Source organism: Diceros bicornis, assembly GCF_020826845.1.
Source record: "Diceros bicornis minor isolate mBicDic1 chromosome 13 unlocalized genomic scaffold, mDicBic1.mat.cur SUPER_13_unloc_1, whole genome shotgun sequence".
NCBI lineage: Eukaryota > Metazoa > Chordata > Mammalia > Perissodactyla > Rhinocerotidae > Diceros > Diceros bicornis.
The window spans coordinates 14,109,520-14,130,361 of record NW_026690866.1 but is presented as its reverse complement, the minus strand read 5'-3'; the positions used below and the strand labels follow the sequence as shown (position 1 = coordinate 14,130,361).

The following is a 20,842-nucleotide window of genomic DNA, read 5'->3' as shown; positions in this document are numbered from 1 at the left end:
AAAAACCCAACTGACGTTAACCTAAAACAGTTTAACAGAATATACGAGGGAAGAAAAGATGCAATGAGGGAAGAAATCAGCTCATGTTAATGAGACTTGAGGAGTAGATTGTGACCAAGCACACAGATGCAGCATACAAATGAGGGTGCAGGTCTTGGCCTGACCATCCCTCATGGCGACCCTTACTCTTCTCTCCTCCCAGATGGCCTCAGACCCCGTCAGCGGCTCCTACACTGTGACCTCACTCAGCTCCACTCCCCATAACTTCAGGTCTGGCAGGTAATAACCCCGTGTATACCCAGATCCTCTTCCTGTTCCATTAAGGGGCCTGTGCCTGGATCCTGTAGGGTCAGAGAGGGCCATTTGACACCCCCTGTCCTAGGACATCTGGGGGTTGGAATATGCAGATTAGCTCACAATGAGGAATTAGAACACCCTAGTCCTAGGGAGCAGTCAGCTCCACACCAAAGCTGTGGGCTCTGGGAGGGAGCCATCACTGTGTTAAATCCAGAGGCCATTGTCAGGAGGCACAAGGCACAGCTGTCCACCTCCACTCACTCTCTGCCCTTATGTTTCTCAGTCACTCTTTGATCCTCTGAAAGGGGCTTCCTTCCTCATGACTGCTAAGACTTCTCTATCAAAGGTCTTCAAGAAAGTCCAGAAAATTCCTTGTATTTGAGCTAGCATTTGGCAAAAAAATGATGCAACATATGTTAGAATGAGATATAAAGGCAAGCTTAGTGAAATAAAACTTTTATGAAATCAAATTAATTTAAGGTTAAAAAAAAGCTCTTTACAATTGGTATCATCTTTTCCTGAGTGCAAGTATTCTAAAAAAATATAACTAAAAATACTAAATGATCCCTGAGGCCAAATTACCTTTAATATAAAAGTGAAGAAAAATCATGATAAGCAGAAATTGCAGTATACCGGGACACGTAAAGATCTTCTTTCCTGTCACATGAAATGCGATCTCTCACCCACACAACAGTCTACTCTTCACATTTATGTCTCTCAAAAGAGTTTAATAAAGTGCAATTATAAAATGACAAAGCATCACAGTCCAGAGCAAGTAGAGAGAGTAATATTAAATGAGGTGAGTGAAACTGGGGGCTGTTCATGGGGAACCACTTCTCTGGGGCCACACTTCTTGGCTTCTTCAGCATGACCTTCTCCTATTTTCCATCGGGTCTCAGAACATCCTTCTTGGCTCCTTTCTCTCTGCCTCCTTGGAAAACCTCTCTGCCCTCAGGACCTCAGCCAGTCTCCCTTGCTTTTTTCACTTTCTGACTCTGTCTGAGGATCTCTCCATAAGTTACAGGCTGTCTGTAGAGTGGGTGGGGGAGACTGAGACCCACTCCTGAGATTATCTCTGCCCAGTCTGCAGACCGTGTGGCAGTGGGCTTGAGTCTGGGGTTTAGAGACCAGGCACCAACACAGCCTAGGGATTCACCTGGACCACCAGGTGCAATTATATTTAAGGTAGTTGTGCTATCAAAAGTACTTAAAAGTTCTCCTTCACTGCTGCAGGACTGGAGTCCCTGCAGTCTCCTGTGTGCACAGACTTGCTGGGGCTTCTGCAAGGTCTCCTCCCGTTGACTCTACCTGACTTCATTGCCAGGGTGGGAAGTTATCCTTGTAACTGTCCTCTTGAAAATACAGCCAGGAAACTGACCTCCTAAAATGCACTTATAGGAAGTGCAGACCTTTCACGATGTCTCTGCTTGGTCTTGGCTAAATGGACCTGTCTTTTCTTCTCTGACGTCTGGGGCATCATATTTCTTTTGAGCTTTCCCTTTGAAAACAAAATGAAATATGAAATTTGAATAAAATGTGGAATGCAGACTGCCAGCCATGGAGAATTTTCTCACCTCATTTGGATCTTCCACCCTCCTGTATCCTGGAGAAGTATCTCTCAAACTGCCCTGTGCCTCACAATCATTTGGAGGATTGTTAAAACACTGATTGCTGGACATCAACCCAAGTAGACCTGGGGAGGGCCAAGAATTTGCACTTCTAAGTGTTCCCAGATGCTGCTGATGCTGCTGGCACAGGCACCACACATTGAGAACTAGGTCCTGGGACATCAAGCAGATATGAGTCAAGGACAGAAAGGACTATGAAGACTAGATGGTTGTGTGCCCAGAGCATAGCAATTTAGTGCCTCATCTCTAATGAAATCACGTTCCTCTCAGCAATTTGATGCTCATTTCACTTGCACACCCAAGTGCCACCTTCACTCAAATAATCTCCTGTTCATAAATAAATAACTCACACATGCCATATTCCCATCACATAGTTCTAGCCACTGTAAATAACCATTTTTCCTCTCCTGACTCTTCCTCTCTCCTCCTACTCCTCCCTGTTAACCTGGGCTCCACCATCTGACTTAACACAATAGACGCTTCTTAGAAGTCAATCCTGCTCTCACATTGGTTCCACATCCACACCCTCTTCTAGGCCATCCCATCCATTTCCCTGGCTTCAAATACCAGTAATGAACTCGAAATGCTCATAGAATCAACATAGACCTGGCTTCAACCCTGAGATCCCAATACCCATCTGCCCACTCACCACATCGGTGATAACTCGATGACTCAGCTCACAGTTAGCAGGTCCCAAGTTGAACCAACCAGTTCTCCAAATAATCACCCATATCTCAGGGTCCCCTAATCTCACTTGTTTGTACTGATATCCTGTCTACACCTGAGTGTCATTCTGGACATCCTGCCACCTCACACTCATATATCAGTGAACCATCCATCTACCCTCCTGAATCCACCTAAAGATTCTCCAATTTTGAATAATTCTTGAGCACCTTTCAGATTTCCTACAAAATACCATTTCCACAGAGTGACCTTTCCTTATCCCGCCATCAAAATTAATGTCATTTTCTCTGTTAATTTTTAAAGTTTTTAATTGTATGTGTATTATCATTTATTTCTCTCATACTGTTTTTCTCACTAAATTGGATACTCCAAGAAGTGAAGACTGATGTGGACTGTAATGTTTTCCACTGCCGTATTCACTCACTGCTTTGCCCTTAGAAGGTGCCCAACATATTTATTGAAAGAAATTATTCAAACTCCAAAAAGTACTTTCTAAAGCTTTCAAACAATTTCACTCAACTACAGTTATACAAGGATAGAATCTCTTTGGTGGTATACGGCAATAAATTATCACTAAGATTGCAAATCCTTTCTGTCTGTAATTCATTCTAAGACTCTAGCCACAGTAATCTATTTAAAATGTAAAACTAATCAGTGCACCTTTCCTTTACAACCTCTCATTTCTGTTTTCAGATCTTTTTTAAAAGTGAAGTCATACATCTGACTTCATCCCTGTTGTCCTGCCATAATCATTTATACCATCCCTTTCACTCTCCAACTTGTCCCAGTTTGGAGGGAAAATTATTTGATCCTCCCATTTATAGAGCACCTATTATAAGCCAAGTTATGTACTAAAATCCATGATCCAGAATTTAACATAAAAATTCACTTCCCCTGTTTATTTTAATCTTGGTGAGAGGAATGAGTTAATAAAGAGACGGATGAATGTCTAATATAGTTTTAGGTATAATTAGATCCTGTAATAAACAGTAAGGGCTACGCAGAGATACAGAGAGAGAGGGAGGGATGGAGGAAGAACCGTAAGGAGGGATAAAGGGAAAGAAATTACCTACAATTATTTCATTTATTTATTTATTTTGTGAGGAAGATCAGCCCTGAGCTAACATCCATACCAATCCTCCTCTTTTTTGTGCTGAGGAAGACTTACCCTGTGTTATCATCTGTGCCCATCTTCCTCAACTTCATATGAGACGCAGACACAGCATGACCTGACAAGTGGTGCGTTGGTGCTTTCCCAGGACCTGAACCTGGGCCACCGGCAGCAGAGCGTGAGCACTTAACCGCTACGTCAGGGGGGCCGGCCCACCTACAATTAGATGATGCAGAGATTAGGGAAGGACTAACTGATGAGGTGATATTTGAGCACAGAACTGAATGTTTTTTTAAAAAGACCAATCACATTGTAGGTAAAAGATTTTCCAGAGACAAGAACAATGTCAACAGTGCAGAGATGAATACTACTTCCACTTCCCAGTGATGTTTTTGGTTAAAAACAAAACAAAACAAATGTCTGGCCTATTATCCCAAGGAAGGTCCATATACAGAAAAGTACAACACCTTGATTATTACTTAACAAACATTAACACCTAGGAAACAACTTTCAATAAGGTATCTTCTTGTTTTAAGAGCTACTGCCAGCTCACTTAAAGAGGTTTCACAGAAGGACAAAGTTTACAAATGGACATTCTTGCTGTCCATATGGATTCCACGCTCACCAGAATAGACTGGCTTGGAAAACAGGCTGATGCAGGTTTCTCCATGGCTTCAGAGTTGTCCTGCTCACACCACTCCTGATGTGCAGACAGCCCGTGGAATGCTGGAAAATGCAAGGACTTCTGCCTCTGATTCCCCTTTTATTGAGGAAAGGAGTGGATAATCCAATCTGTGGATAATCCAGGGGAGACATCCTGTCTCTTATCAATGGGATTTGAGAGATTCCTAAAGATTTATACCTAAAAAAAAAAATGTTGGGTTATTGACACTGTCAGCTACTGTTGGTATGAAAACATTTAATAAAATTGTGTGGGGAGGTGGTATTTGCAGTTTCTATCAACACTTTAATGTTTCCTTTTTCTTCCACTAATGATACTTTCTCTAAAAATGGGAATGGAAGTTTATATGTACAAAAATGTCCAAACCACTTATGTTTTAATAGGAAAAAATAGAGACTGTGTAAACGTTTATCAATGAAAGAATGTCCAAAATATTTATTAACAATTCTCTAGAATATATCACACAGCCATTAACAAGAAATTAGTATTTTGTGCATTTACATCTCATGTAATTACCAGTAAACTTGTAATTATTTCAACCGTCTTACTCTTTCCCTTCCCTTTGACCTGAATAATTAATGTTCCTTTACTTTACTTCACTGATGTTGATTTAACTCTTTTGTTATTCTGTTATTTCCTCTATAAACTTATTACTTGGAATCATATAGAAATCTTTAATTGCACTAATGGTTAAATTCTGAATCCTTAATACAGTCTAATATGAATAATTACTTTTACCATCTCCCCCAAATGCTAATACCTTCAACACTTTCAATTCTATTTTTAACCTTCCTGACATTTGTATTACTGTTTTCATGCATTTCATGCTACATATATTTTAATCTCCATGAGAGATTTCTAGAATTACTTCCCGAAATAAAGTTCATTTATATTTATTTATAAATTATCCTTTCCTTTCCTCTTCAGTCCTTCCTGCATTCCTGGTTTTCAAGCTGGGTTAATTTTCCTTTGGATGTGACAACTCACTGCAGTATTTTGTCTAATTCAAGGCTGCTAACAATGAAAAGTTTCACTTTAAGATTTTCTGGGACATCTTTATTTGGGACACTATTGTTGCTCGATGTAGAATTCTGGTTTGACATGAGATTTCTTTTAGCATTTTAAAAATGCTGCTCTGTGGATGTCTATCTTATTTTCTTTATAGTTAGAAATGACCAATTAGCCTTTTTCTTGCTTATTTGGCCTCTCTTGTCCCTAAAATACTTTACATTAACTTTGGTTTTTAGACCATAGTTTAGTTCATTAATATTTACTGTGTAGTCACTCTGCTTAGGGAATGTTGAATTAATTCAATCTGTGGATTGATGTCTTTCATCAACTTGAAACATGCTTGTGTATTTTCACTTCTGATATCAATTCCTCCCCACATTCTCTCTACTCTCCTTTTAATCACACCCCATGTGTCTTTTAATTCTACCCTGAAATTTCCAATGCCATTGGCCCTATGGTTTTCTTGGGAGATTTGCTCATGAACTGTCTTCCATTTTAGTAAATCAGCCTTTGCTGGAATCAATTCCTTCTTAATTACTTAAATTCTTAATTTCAGTTCTAACATAAACACAATATATCGTTTTAATTTATAAAAAAAGAGATAGCAGAGCAGTTTGACAATGAGAAAATGATTTGCTTTTGATGCAATAAAGCTCAAATAGATGGGAGAATATTATATATTGGATCATATTAAGATTTATGAGGAGCCAGTATTCATTAAAATTCACAAGCAAGACAGAGGGGGCGGGAAACCTGAGTTTCTTGTTCTTTGCACTGATGTGGACTGCATTTTGAAATGATAATATTTATATTTCTTGAGTTAAAGAAAATGTTATAAAATCCGCCGGTTTCATCTGTTTGTATTTACTTACTTTAACATATGTTCTGGAAAATTTAAATGACATAGGTCACATTGTGATATCTCTGTTGATCTTGTTTGGATAGAGCCATGATGTGATGGTTAATTTTAGCTGTCAACTTGACTAGACACAGGGGTGCCCAGATAGACTTTGAAGCATTATTGTTGGGTGTGTCTGTGAGAATGTTTCTGGAAGACATTATCATTTGATTCCATGGTCTACATAAACAAACTCACCCTCACTAGAATGGGTGGGTATCATCAAATCTGTTGAGGGCTCAGTAGAAAAAAAACAAAGAAAGATTGAATTCATTGTCTCTTCCTGAGCTGGAATGTCCATCTTTTCCTGCACTTGGACATCAGAGGTCCTGGTTCTCAGACCTTCAGAATTTGACTGAATTATATCACTGGTTTTTCTGGTTCTCCAGCTTGCAGATGGCATATTGTGGGACTTCTCAACCTCCATAACCTTGTGAGCCAATTCTTACAATAAATTTCCACTTCTATATGTTTATATATATTCTATGGTTGTATTTCTCTAGAGAATCCTGACTAATACACATGGATAATAAATTGCATATTAAGTGCACATGGAGGAACTTTCCCGAGGCATAGGAGGCTCCCCTAATCCCCAGGAGGACGCAACTAATCCCATCCAGGCAGCAGGCATGAGCACGTGCAAACACACACACACACACACACACACAAGTAATTTGAAAATGCGCTCAAGCTCCAACTCTCACTCTCTGCCTTATTGTTCATCACAGCAGTAATTTCTACATGGCATGTTATACATCCTTTGCCATTTATGATCTCTTTCCTCCCACTAAGACTAAATCAAACAGGGGCAGTGAGTCTATTTAGTTATTTTGTAGATCACAGGTTTTACACCAGAGCTTTGCATGTAGTAGGTGCTCTAAAAATAGAATGACCAAATAGTTTTCCCTCCAAACTGGAACATATCAGGGAATGAAAAGGGTAATATTAATAATTATGATAAGACAACAGGAGAAATATGTGCTGAAGACAGAAATGGAGGATTTAAAAGTTAAGATGAACTGATCAGTTTTGCATTTTAAACAGATCATTGTGACCAGAATCCCATGATTGGATTATGAGGAGAAAGGATTTGGAATCTTAAGCTACTCCTGCTAATTTATTGCAGTGTAGCACCTAAAGGTGGTATCTTTGCATAAGAGTAGTTAAGTGGAGTGGCCGGTCCCGTGGCTTAGTGGTTAAGTGTGTGTGCTCCGCTGCTGGCGACTGTGGTACGGAACCCCATGTGGGCTTCTCCAGCCATGCTGAGGCCGAGTCTCACATAACGCAACTAGAAGGATGTGCAACTATGACATAAAATTATCTGCTGGGGCTTTGGGGAAAAAATGGAGTTGGTCTGGCAATAGATGTTAGCTCAGAGCCGGTCTTCCTCAGCAAAAACAGGAGGATTAGCATGGATGTTAGCTCAGGGCTGACCTTCCTCGGGGAAAAAAAAAAGAATAGTTAAGTGGATGGATTTAAAATATTACATGAAACAAAGTTTTAGTGTTTGAATTTTATATGTATATGAATATAAATTATATATTGTACACATAATATATGTGAGCTCTCTTTGTGTGCAAAGCCATATGTGAACACTATTGTGGGAAAATTTGGAAAATCCACGTTACTCTCGTCTTCATGGAATATCTAATTTAGTGAGAAAAAACTCAATCTTGAAAGAAATAGATAATAATGCACATATAACTAAATAGAATAAAAATCAACAAAGAGGAAAAATGGAGTTTTGTAATTTAGGTTACTGGAGCAGGAGTGTTCACTGTCTGGAAGTGATATTTTGTATGAGGTCTGAAAGGTGATTAGAAATAAATCAGACGTGGATAACCTGTAGGTAGATTCAGAAGGGTGAATGGATGGTTCATTGATATGTGAGTGTGGGGTGGCAGGGTGTCCAGGGTGACATCCAGGGCTAGACAGGTTATTACCAAAAATAAGGGAGTTTGGGGACACTGAGAGAGAAGCAAATTATTTGGGGAAGTGGCTTGTTCAACTTGGGACCTGGTCACTGTGAGTTATCACTGATGTGGTGAATGTGAAGGTAGATAAATGGGTCTGGGGTTCAGAGTTAGGTCTCTGCTTATTCTTTGGACATGTTTGGCTCATTAGTGGTATTTGAAGCCAGGGAAATGGATGGGGTTGCCCCAGAAGGAGGGTGAAGATGGGGAACAGGTGTCAGAGCAATGCTGACTTTTGGGAAGCATCAGTCATTGTGGGATGTTAATAAAGAGAAGCCAGGAAGTTGCTCAGGAAGTTTAGACAGGCAAAAACGGGACAGTGTAGGGTGGTGGATCCCAAGGACAAATGGTCTTTTAAAAGGACATTGGAGTCCGAAATGTCATGTGCTACTGCAGAGCATGTCAGAAAAATCATGAAAAGTCCCCAGTGGATTAGTAAGAGACACGGCTTGTGAGGTTAGCAAGAGAAGCATCCACAGAATGGGGATAGGATTGGGTGGGCACTGTGGAAACAGAGGCATTGGGATGTATGTGAACTTTTCACAATGGATCCCTGGCAGGAGGAGGAGAGGAGGGGCGTGGAGGGTGAGGACTATTAGGAACGCTGGCTGAGAGATTAGTTTGTAGATGGTAGAGATTTGTGCATATTTGAAACTTGAGGGATGATTCCAGTAGGGAAGTTATGGAAAGCACAACAAATATTGAGGGCATAATGTCATTGAAATGGAAGGGTAAGATAAAAATCAGAGTGGTTTCAGCCAAAAAATCAATTTCTTTGGATATAACAACATAAAAGGTGTGATAAATGAATTCCTTATGAGGAATATTTGTAGATCTGATGACTAGAGAATGAAATAGTTCTTTTCTGGTGGTTAACAATTTATCTGTGAAATATGGAGGAGGTCGGAATATAGAGATTTATAGAACTCAAGAAATGGAAAAAATGAGCAGAGCATTCAGGAAGCATTAGAGAAATGCATATAGGTCCATTGGTTGCTGTTGATACTCTGTTGGGATCCACAGGCTCCTGGTGCATTCTCTGTTCAGTGCAAGTGTCAACATGACATGGCAGGTATTTGAAATTATCTGAAGTGTGCAGGGTGGATATGATGGCAATAAAGTATCTGGTAGTATGGTCAGTGGATGATTGAAATGATGGACTGTGAATCTGAGATTACTAGAAAGGATTAGGAGAAGAAAAGTAAGAGGCTTGTGAAGATATTCCTACGGGAGTAATCTAGTTTATTGAAGAACGGTTATTTAAAGTAGATTTCGTTGTGTAAAAACTGGAAATGTGGAAATTTGTGGTGGGAATATGGTGTTTGTGAATTACTGACTGGTGAGCAGGAGAATTTTGGGGGAAGATAGGATCAGGGTGTGGAAGTGAATGACTAAGGATGGAGTAGTGAATAATTTCATTAGAGATGAGGCAGTGAAAGGAGATCTGGAGTCCTTGGAACTCTGTGTCCCAATAACAGTGTGCTGTGGGACACCAGCATGTGTGTATTTGACCATGACAGAGAGCGGAGGAGAGGAACGTCCTGAAGCAAGATGGCTGAGGGAAGTTGGTCTGGATTTGACACTGGATAATGACCTTGAGCTTTCTGTCATTGTCTCACATCAGCTTGATGATGTTACTGAATCCTATTCTCCATGTGTGGTCCCTGTACCAGCAGCTGATCATCACCTCTTAGAAATGAAAATTCTCTATTCCTTCCCCAGACCTACTTGGTTTGAGATCCAGCAATCTGAGTCTTAAAAACTCTCCAATGATTGTGATGCACAGTGTGATTTGAGACACATGTGTCCAGGTAGAGAAGGAGGGTGGAATATCCACGTGAGCTGAGAACATTCTCCATGGATGGTAGTCTTCATCCTCCATTTTGTTCAAATTTCCCATTTTATTTTGTTTTGAAAGAGAAAGCTCCAAAAATATTCCCCAACTTCATAGTGGAAACGGTGAGACCATGAAACTATTTCCAATCAGAAAACTGAAGATCTATGCACCCTGAAACCTAAGCAGCTGCATATTCCAGAGGTCAGTTGCTGGAATAACTTCCCATCCTGGCGGTGAGGTCAGGTGCAGTCAGTGGGAGCAGACCCTGGGGAAGCCGCAGCATGTCTGTGGATACAGCAGACTGCAGGGAGTCCAAGCCTGCAGCAGTGAAGGAGAACTCTTAAGTTCTTTGGAGTCGCAAATACCTTGAAAACAGTCACACAGTTTGGTCCATGTGAATTCCTGGACCATGCAGGGGCCGAGGGATCTGCACACCAGCCCTGATCCCACACTGGCTTGCTGTACATATTGGGCAGAGATGAGTCCAGGAATGGGTTTGGGTCGCTCACAGACCCTCTGCAGGCAACAGGCATCTTCTAGAGAAATCAGGAGACAGACACAGAATGTGAAGAAAAGCATGGGAGAGACTGACTGTGGTCTCGAGAACAGACGAGATTGCCGGGGAGGCAGACAGAGCAAGGAGCCAAGAAAGGCATCCTGAAAACAGTGAGGAAAGCAACATTGGTGCTGAAGAAAAGGTGAGTGGTGCCGTTGAGAAATTCCCCATTAGACAGGCTTGACTCTCACAGCATCTCTTTGTAACGTCCATCATGATCTTGACCTTTCATGGTAAACCTCAATTTTTCTTTACCATGAGTTTTCTCCTTTTTATATTAAAATTGATAGGATAAATGAAGCTGAGGAATTAGTGTTTTGTACTTACATTTGTTTTTTCTAGAACTTACACTCAATGAAGTGATGATATCTACTAGAATGAGATTTGTCTTTGAATGCATATTAAATCCGATTCCATAAATTTTTATTATGATTTTGCATCTAATTTTTTTTTTTTTTTTCTGAGAAAGATTTACCCTGAGCTAACATTTGTTGCCAATCTTCCTCTACTTTTTGTGTGGGTCACCATCACGGCATGGCTACTAATGAGTATTGTAGGTCCATGCCTAGTAACTGAACGTGGGCCACCAAAGCAGAACATGCCAAACTTAACCACTTGGCCAGCAGTACGATTATTTTGCATCTAATTATAACGTAAAATCCATCAGTCTTTCTCTTCATGGTCACATGGTAATTCAGACATAGGTGATTTCTATATCATGAATTAAGTATCTCTTATCTGTTACCTGGCAAACTTGTGTAGCTTTGATTTTGGAATCTCAAGAATGAGCATACCCCCTGGGGGCATTATTTTCCACTTAGAGAACCCTGCAACAGGCTCATTGCCTTCCTTCCCAGACTAGATCCAGAGTCATGGAAATGTGTTCGCCTTGCACACAGCACAGAGCACATAGGAATTACTCAACAAACATGTGATAAGTGAATATTTGGTGGCATCATCAGGTCATTCACAGAAGCCAGACTGAGAGATAACTTCCTTAGGTCAGCAAGGAGAAGTATTCCTTTATATTTGTGATGTTTTAATTTGTAACAGTGTAATGTGGACACCAAGTATACTGTTTTAATCAAAATTGTGTTCTGAAGGTTTTCAAAAATCTCTAAAACTCAGAGTACAGAAAAATAATTCTCTGTGACCCTGTTACTTGCTTCGAACATTGTCAAATCTTATACCATCTGACTTTGTTTATCCTCACACCAAGACCCCAAGAATTAACCAGAGGAGATGGCTGAGAGCACATCATTTCAGCTGTAAATATTTCAGTTTCTCTTACAGGTGAGGGATTTTTTTAACACAAACACAATAACGTTATCACATACAAAAATAAAAATGTCATTCGGATAATCAACTATCTAGTCAGTATCTAATGTCTCTCAGTTTTGTGAAGGTTATTTCCTGGTTTTACATTTTATTTGAGTCAGGATCTTAATGAAACTCTTCTTTTGCAATTGGTTGATCTGTTTCTGAAGTCACTTTTAATCTCTTAGTAGTTCATGCATCTTGGGATTTGGGTGGGATATGAGTGTGTCTGTTTGTGTGGTCTACATGGATGTGTGAATTCTTTCTTTCCTGGATGGCAGTGCCTTGAAAGGAAGGGCCTGGGCTGTGGGAACTAGGATTTCTACTCTGCTTCTGGCTGAACTGAAAAGGTCTCCCTGGGTGACACTTGCAGCCTTCAGAAAGGAGGGGGAAGAGATACCAAGGAATTCAAGACAATGACCCTTGTCTTACAGGGTGTTTCCAGGGCATGATGTTCAAAATGCCGGGTGGTAACCCTTTAGCTCCAGGTCGTCGGGTGGGTTCTTGGCATGAGCTCTGAGCAGTGTCTTTTAACCACCCACCTGGGGAGCATTTCACTATTTTAATTGGTAAGGTTGTGTCTGTGGTGTCTAAGATTGGTGGCATTCCCCTGCTGGACCCACTTCTATACCTGCCCGTCTCCTGCCTCATCTTTCAAAACTCCCAACAGGAAAGTTTCACATCCCTGTAACACAAATCCATATAACCAGAGCAGAGACTGGGGAAAAGAACACAGCTCTCCCAGGGGCTACGTGCTCTATTCCCTCAGGCCCAGCTGCCGCTTTGGGACAAGTCAGTAACAACACGATTGAGTGTGTAAACTAGTGATTGTCTGAGACCAGGGACCTCAGAATCACATGGGCCCAGATGTCACCCAGGGCAGCAAGGGACGGTGTGGGTCATTCAGTGGACAGGATTAAGGTCTCTTGTCTTGGCAAACCAGAGCTTACCCCTGATCCATCAGGCCCAGCTGGGGAGGAATGGCTACGGTGTACCTGACAGAAAGGCTAGGGGCCTTCTAGGGAATTTTTGCCCAAATAGAATCATAGAAAGCTGTGCAGGGATGCTGGAAATCCTAGTTCACAGGGAGCAGTGAGGTTTATGGGACAAAGTCCTGTTGTAGGTTTAAAAGGTGCATCATGAATCTTTCCCTCTGGATATGAAACAAGCGGGAAAAGGACTTCCAAGAGCATGGGCCAGGATCACAGGACGATTCCAATCTAGGCAAAGGGTGAATAGGGAGCCCTAGAGGCGGCCTGATGGGGATGTCCTGTGGGCCCTTAGTCCATCTGCACATGGTCTTCCTCTGTCGTTGTCTGTTACACATGCAAACATCTATCTTTTTTCATTTATTTCTCATTTAGTGTTGATGCAAATCCAGAGACTGGTTAGAAAATGGCAAGTTCCAATATCTGATCAAAGAAACCTCAGCAAGAGAAGCAAAAAACATTCATTCTTCCTGGAAAGCTGTAGAAAGACAGCCACTGTCCTGGGGAAGGACATGGTCCTGGTAGGTGCTATTTGAAAGACACCCACATTTCAGTGGTTATTGCTCTGACTGGGAAAGTCCCTCCAACCTCTACATCCAGGGAGGTCAGTGGGGCTGTCTCTGCTCCTGGCCCAGGTGACCCACATAGAAATGCACCTATCCTCTGAGGAAGGGGGACGTGAGGGTTTCATTCAGTAGCCAGGGAGGAGGCTGGCCCTCCTCCCTTCTGCCACATACAATAAGCTGTGAGCATACACAAGTTCTTAATTCAAGGAGGAAAGCGAGATTCTGTGTCTCATTTACATGAGCATAAGAAGTGAAAGAACCACACCACAACACCCAGGCTGTGACAGAAACAGGATATAATGTAAGAGTCAAATCTACCATTTACTACTAAAGAAATAATATCACTCCTCCCCAATGGGTTAACAGTCGCTGGGGTGCAGATTTCAGGGAGTTGGAGGGGGTGGTTCCCTCCCTCTGGGGCTTTAGGGGCAACCAGGGAAAGTCTTAGGATGTCCTCCTTCACTCAGGGTGGGAAGAGCTGGCCCGGTGCACCCCGAGGGCGCCAGTGTCCCTGCTGGTCAGGAGGAGCTGCACTTGTGGTCTCCAGAGTGTGACAGCTCATCGCCAAGGGCATGGTGGCGGAAGAGAAGAAACAGACTATTTTGGGGTCCCTCCTTGAGATTCATGGCACGCCTCCCTGCCCCCCTGCACTCTGATCCAAACCCTATGCAGAGTGCTCAGTCCATCAACAGCATCTCATTTGTCCCTGATGCAGGAGGCATCATTTAGCATCACCCATTTCAGAGGAGGCAACTGAATCCCAGAGAGGAGAGGGGAGCAGCCTGTCCCAGGCCTGGTTAGCAGTGGAGCTGGGATCCAGGCCCATGCTTAGCCAGAAGCTGTACTGAGCTCCTGGATTGAGTTGCTGCTGGTCCCAACACTCACTCGGCCCTAAACTGGATGATGTCCGGTTCCTCTTTCTCTTGAAGAGCCGCATTTTGCTCACCTTCTGGTGTGCAGACTCCAGCTAGCAGGAGACCCAGTAGCTACAGGACAGAGTGGACCTGTGAGCTACCAGGAGCCACACCTCAGGTGCCCCTCCCAGAGCGTGCCAGCAGCTGAGTCCCAGTGCCCCATGGGTCACCACGCTATGAGTCCTGAGGCTGATTAGCGAGCCAGGCCACAGGCTCTGGAGCTGGCCATCAGAGAGAGTCTGCCCTGCCCTCACCCAACTCCTGTCCCCCTCACCTCTCATGGACACTGATGGGCTCCATGGCCTGGAACCAGGCCCCATTTCGCTCTTTGGGCTCCAGGTCATACGCACTTGCAGCCTGCTGGAGCAGCTGGATCCTCCTGATGACTTTTAATTTCTGGGAGGAAGGACAGGATGCAGACAGAACTTAGGTGGGGAACCCTGTCAGGGACTTGTGTGGATTGAGGATCTGGTCTGGGGTCTGTGCTCACTCGGGAACCCTCCTTCCTTCCCACTCCATTCAGGACTTGCCTGTCCTCACAGTTGGCTGGAATTTGTTCCTTATCCAGGAAGGTGTCCTTGATGTCATCCCCTCCCACACACACCAACGTGATGGGATTCCCAGCTTTGTGGATCTGACTCTCCCAATGAACATAAGACCCAAGGCATGAGGCCAGAGAAAGTCTTGCCAGCAGAGGTCTGTGATTTCCACTTCCCCACCCTCCCACAGCTGCTCACCTCACACCATTTCTGGAAGTTGACCCGATTTCCCTGGAAAGGAGACAGCTAATGTCCATCTGAAACAGCCCCCTAAGCCCATAACCAACTCCCATCCCACCCCTTCTCAGGCTGCAAGAATATCAGGGCCCAGCAGAGGGCAGAGCTTCCACCAAGAGAACTTGACACTGGGTCTGGCTCTGGGCCCCAGAGCAGGAGGGACAGGGGAGCTGAGGCCAGAGACCTTATGTAGCACACCATCTCTGATGACAGATGGGGAGACTGAGGCCTCAAGGAGGAAGGGACAGCTGGACCACAGAAGTTCTTCCTCACTTGCAGGGGCTGATGGCACTCCCCCAGGTGCAGGGCCTGAGGGGGAGGCTGAGTGCAGCTTAGACACAGCCTCCTGCAGCTCTGCAGGCAGGCAGCTCTGAGCTTCACCAGCCCAGGGAGCCTGGTGGGCGGCTTATGCGGAGCGTCTATTCATGTATTGCTAAGATGGGCCTGACTCCCCAGCTCCCAGGGGTGGCCATGGGGCTCTCATGAGAGGAGGTTTGCCAGGTACTGAGAGCTCAGGGCCCAGTGCAGGGCTCTTACCTCCCAAACCTCAAGATCCTGCTCCTTGGTCCCACCTTCAGGCTCACTCACTTCCAGATAATCCTCCATCCCAATGTTCAGCAGCTTCAGGAGATAGAGGTACATACCCAGGAAGGGGACGACACCCTGTGAAATCAGGGTGGGAGGGGTGATGAGTCCCACCTCTCAGGTGCCCCATGGACCCTCCCCCAAATACCTTTACCCCAGCCTCCTGCCCACCACAGACTCCCACAGAGAGCAGCCTAGGACCCTCAGCGGCCTGCCCCCAGTTGCCCCCTCCAGGACCACCCAACTTCCCCAGTCACCTCCCAGGGGTGGCTTTTGGCAAATCACAGAGCATGTGCTCCCTGCCCCTCCCCTCCCTAATCCATCCTGCGCCCAACCCTTCCAGGCCTCCTCCTGGTCACTTCCTGGGCAGGCATTTCAGGCTCTGGGGCTCCAAGTGTTGGGCTGGAGGAGGAGGGTCCCCTCTCTTAAGGAGACCTCAAGCCGAGAGGAGAGAGACCCCCTCCTCTAACACCTGGACCCTCCCCCTCAGGCCCCATCACCTGCTGCTGCTGCCTCTCCTGGGCTCCTTGGGGATCCATCTCTAAGGTGGCCCACACAGAGGTCACCTCCTGCAGGGTCAATGAGAGGCGCAGGGAGGCCATGCTCCCTTCCCCGTGTCTCCCAGGCACCTGATCCTGGACCCTGGACATCTGGTGTCTATGACTGATCCCATTCCAGAGTGCTCTGATTCCAGATCATTCCCAGCTCCAACACTCCCTCCTCTGTGCCCTCAGGCCTGCCAAGGCCCCTAAGCTTCTCTCCTCATCAGGAAAGTGTGAGGAGGACTCCCATGCCTCCAAGGGTCCCCTGAGGACTCAGTGTCATCTGACTGTCAGTACTCTCCCCTCCCCCCTCGAGGAGGAGGAGCACAAAGCTCCTGCACATTCCTCTCCCCCTTGTACCTCATCACACCTATGAGGCTTGCACCACAGATCATCTCCTTCCATTTCCCAGATGAGGAGACTGAGGCCCACAGAGGGGCAGTGACTTGCTCAGGGGCGCACAGAGGAGACCGTCTCCCCTCCCAGCCAAAGGGCCTGGCCCCCGGCCTTCACTCCTCCTCCAGACACACCTCTGACCAAGGTCCTGTCCTCTGGACTCTCGGGGTGTGTTGAGGCCCTCAGTCAGCCTGAGCCATGGATTGGGAGGCGCAAGGTGTTTCAGGGTCCTATCCAAGTGGATTCTGTGTTTTCCAGCCCCCTGGGATTCTCTGATACCAGGCTGGACCTGAGGCCATGCCAAAGGCCTCAGCTCTCTAGGATCCCCTCATGATGGACCCTGCACAGAACTCCTCTTTTATTCACTCAGGAAGGATCCCCCTTGTGCCACATCTGAGTGACAGTGTAGGGGGTTACCACAGCACTGTGTAATGGTGACATGTGCATCCTTTTTTACTTGGAAACTTCTAATGTCCTGTCAGGAAGGTCCATTAAGAATCTGTAGGTTCCCCGATAATTCTCATTGCCATCTGGGGCATATCCTTGTCAACAAGGCACCGGGCGAGACTCACTGGTTTGTCAGCAGTGACCACTATCTGGCTAGAGTGCACAGTCACAGAGAGCACACAGTTCTGTCCCAGATCCACCATTTGGCCCAAGGCTGGGCAGCCCCTGTGTCCACAAGACTTGTGTGACCTCACAGTGCCCATCCTTGGGACAGGCAGAGTGCCCACCCCTGTGAGGTGCAGTGAAGACAGAAGGAGCATCAGGGGCCTGGCTTCCTGAGGACAGGCTGGGCTGCTGTAGGAAGAAAGGAACCCCCACCCACTCCATCCACCTGCCAGCCTGGAGGAAGAGGGCCAGCTGATGGGTCCGCATGGAAGCCAGAGACCTGCTCATTCTGCCAGCTCCTCACCTCCTGGAACAGTCCAGCCGACATCACTGTATCCCGTGACCAAGGCCTCCTTCCCCAAAAAGTCCCCACCTGCCCCTGAAGCTCACACCCCCCGCTTCCTGTCAAGCTGGACAAGACAGACCGTTATTTCTCAGGGAACCTTAAGTGAAAAACTTCCCAAAGCACATCCTGCCTTGTCCCTCCCCACCTCACCTCCCCTCCTTCCAGATCTCCAGCCTCCACTCACCTCCTTGAGCAGCTTCCTGCTCTCCCGCTGGCTTGTTTTCATCAATTTTTTAAGTTTTGTACAGTTCTTCCTGAGGAGGGAAAAAAGGAAAGAGACACTGTGGAGTGGTTTGAGGGTAAATCCCTTTTGTTTGAAAACCCAGAAGATCCAGACAGCCTGGATGAGCGTTTTCACTGTGTCCTCTGAGCCCTAAGGTGTCTGGGACTGGGGAGGGGGCTCTCCTATTGTCACCTGGGGCCTCCATTCTCTTATCTTCTCAGCAGATGTGTTTTAAACAGTCTTAATTACATGTAGACAGAGAGTTCTGTTGTTGAAAACACTTGAAAATCTTCAATTTGGCTCAAGCCAGGATCTGTCACTTAGGGAAACTGATTCCTGAAGCAGAACAACTGGCTTAAGTTTTCAGAAAGACTCCAAGCCTCCCAACCATGTCAGACCCTATCGCCAGGGTTTGCTGTCTCCCAGGAGGTCCCAACTGACAGAAGGGCAATGCTAGCCCTGTGGGGGGTGTCTGGTCCACCAAGGTGGTGCTCAGGCCCTGGTATTTCTGGGGAAGGGAAGAGAATGAGCTGTGAGGGGGAGCTGGAGCCCTGCTTCCTCTGGCTTCTGTCGCCTCATTGACGTCTCCTTTCCTGGATGACACAGCAGCTCAGGGAACCCGGGAAAGGCACAGCTGGAAGCTGATGAAGAATACTTCCAGGGAGGAGGATTTTAGCTCAAGGCAAGGAAGGAGCCCAGGAAGGGGTGAGATTCCCACCACTGGGACCAGGAGTCAGGTCATTGAGGCACTGGCAAGAGGGGCCTAATAATTGTGCAAAGACTCAGACCACAGACTTCAAACATGAGAGCTGAGAACGGAGAAGGGGCAGTTCCCCTGACTCCAGAGAGGGGCTCTCTGGGCCTCCCACATCTTACCTTGGCCACCTGGATCCAGAGCTCCACCACCCTGGCCCTGTCCTAGGCCGTCATGCTCGGGTCCCCAATGCAGGTGGTGACGACACATTCGACCACTCTGTTAAAGTGGGTCGTGGTGGCATGGATGGTGGGTGTCAGGTGTTCATTGCCCCTTTTGTCACACTGGGACCAGATGGAGTCCAGGAAGTCGTGGGGCATCACTTTCTTGAAGAGCTCCTGGGGAGGACAGGGCATCTCACCCAGCCCTGGCACAGCCCAGCTCAGTGTCCGCAGCCCCCAGTCCCAGGCCGGGTCAGTGGTGAGAGCTAGAACTCAGGAAGCTGAGAATGTGGCCTGAGGCTTGTGGGAGTCCCTGGGTGTTGCCTGTGTCCCCTGAGGGTACCCAGCACAGGATGACCCAGGACCCGATACTGTGGCGCCGGGAAGTGACATTTGTTCGCCGCCCAGTCTCACTTCCTCCAAGCACCAGAACTCGGCTCCTGCTTGACCGTCTCTAGGGGCATCTCCCACCCAATCTGACCATCCTGGGGTCTGACTCCTCTTTCAGATGCACATTTTCCCAAGGCAGCAAAAACCACAGTCTTTGTTTGTGTGCCTTGCAGTCATGTACACATGAGGTGCTTATTAGTGCTGAGGCTGTTGAGGCCTCCTGGTCAAATGAGTGAACTACCCAAGGACGAGACAGCACTTCAGTGTGCTCCCCTCCCCCACCAAAGCGCAGACTCTGCCCAACTTCCTCTCTGCTCCACCTCGTCCATCTGCACAGCCAGTCTGCATGGCAGCTGCTCTCAGTGTCCATCTCTACTGTCCACATGAGGACAGCAAAGGCTTGGGAGTTAAGAAAGCTGCTCAGGTCACATGAGGGTAAGCAGGGAAGCTGGACCAAGATCATGGGATTCTGGATCAGGAAATGACAGGTGTGGGGCAGCTCATGGCACAGGGAAGGCCGACCCCACCTGCCGTGAGTTCCCGGCTGTTCACCACGTAAATCAGTGTCAACTGCTCTGCCAACAGCCTGGGAAGAAACTCCAAGAAGTCAGGCTTCTCCTCCTTCAGCAGGTTCTTGCTGGTCACATCCCAGCGGCAGGTGGGCTCTGGGGCTGGATCTGGCTCTGCTGTTATCTCTCCAGTTGGAGTGAGGATTCTCCCTGGAGCCAATGGTCCAGCTGGCTCCAGCTCAGGAGCTGGCACTGGGGCTGGAGCTGATGTTGGTGGTGGCTCTGGCCCTGGAGGGACTGATGGAGGTGACACTGGCTCCAGCTCTAGCACAGGTGGTGGAACAAGAGCTGGAGCTGGATCTAGCCGTGGAGCTGGCCCTTGCTCTGGCTCTGGAGCTGGAGGGAGCTCTGGACATGATACTGCAGCAGGAGAAAGAAACAGTTTCACTCAAGTAGCTGACTTCCCCGGTCCCTGTCAAAGCCAGGAAAGACTCCACTGCCTTTAAGGGAACTTAGCCTTTGAAGACCCTGCAAATCATCTTCCCATACTGCAGTTTCATCACTTTCCAGTTCTTCCTCAATGGGCCTTGGATGCTCCAGCTGGACCTGGAGAAAGTAGGCGTGGTCCCCAGCTCCGAGCCAGGCAAGCTGAGATGCAGAGAGGTCAGCTTCATCCTGAAACAGGGAAAGTGCAGGGGTTTCCAGAAATCCTGCCCTGGGTCCAGGCAGGTTCCCACCAGAGAAGAGATGGCACTGGGGGAGGCAATTTGGCAACAGAGTCAGAGGCCTGGCCTTTCCCTCCACACTTCTCATTCAAGGCACCGATGTCTGCCCCTTCCCATCCTGGGGATAAGCCCCTGCTCATACAGCACGTTGAACACAGAGCCTGACATGACTCTCTTCCTGCTGACACTCTTCTCCTGAAGGGCCGGGACACAGCCCAGCCCAGCCCTCCATGTACTTGTGCAACGGGATTGAGAAGAGGCCGGTTTTTGAGCGGGTTGTTCACAGATCTCCTGTCTTGGGCCTGGAGGTGGTGGTCAGAAGAGGTGGATAGGGAGAAGAGGAGGTAGATTAAGATGAGT

General features: G+C 46.3%; 1 protein-coding gene and 1 long non-coding RNA gene across 3 annotated transcripts in view; both read right to left on the bottom strand.

Moving 5' to 3' along the window:
- LOC131401726 (uncharacterized) overlaps positions 1-19,047 on the bottom strand; it is a 100,722-nt gene extending 81,675 nt beyond the window's left edge. Inside the window, exons 1-4 of one of the 2 annotated variants that reach the window (XR_009217898.1) lie at positions 18,820-19,047; positions 17,905-17,974; positions 16,325-16,393; positions 15,883-15,902 (exon numbers count right to left, since the gene is read on the bottom strand). This is a non-coding gene — a long non-coding RNA (uncharacterized LOC131401726). Of the gene's footprint in view, positions 1-15,882; positions 15,903-16,324; positions 16,394-17,904; positions 17,975-18,819 lie in introns of those variants that run through there. The other variant, XR_009217899.1, reaches the window with a different exon arrangement.
- Positions 19,048-19,362: 315 nt separating this feature from the next.
- On the bottom strand, positions 19,363-20,577 carry LOC131401658 (ral guanine nucleotide dissociation stimulator-like). The gene is made up of 3 exons (XM_058536905.1): positions 20,321-20,577; positions 19,776-20,177; positions 19,363-19,400 (listed from the first exon to the last, which is right to left on the bottom strand). Exons 1-3 carry the CDS (start codon positions 20,568-20,570, stop codon positions 19,363-19,365), a joined length of 690 nt encoding a protein of 229 aa, XP_058392888.1. The 5' UTR covers positions 20,571-20,577.
- Positions 20,578-20,842: the final 265 nt, after the last annotated feature.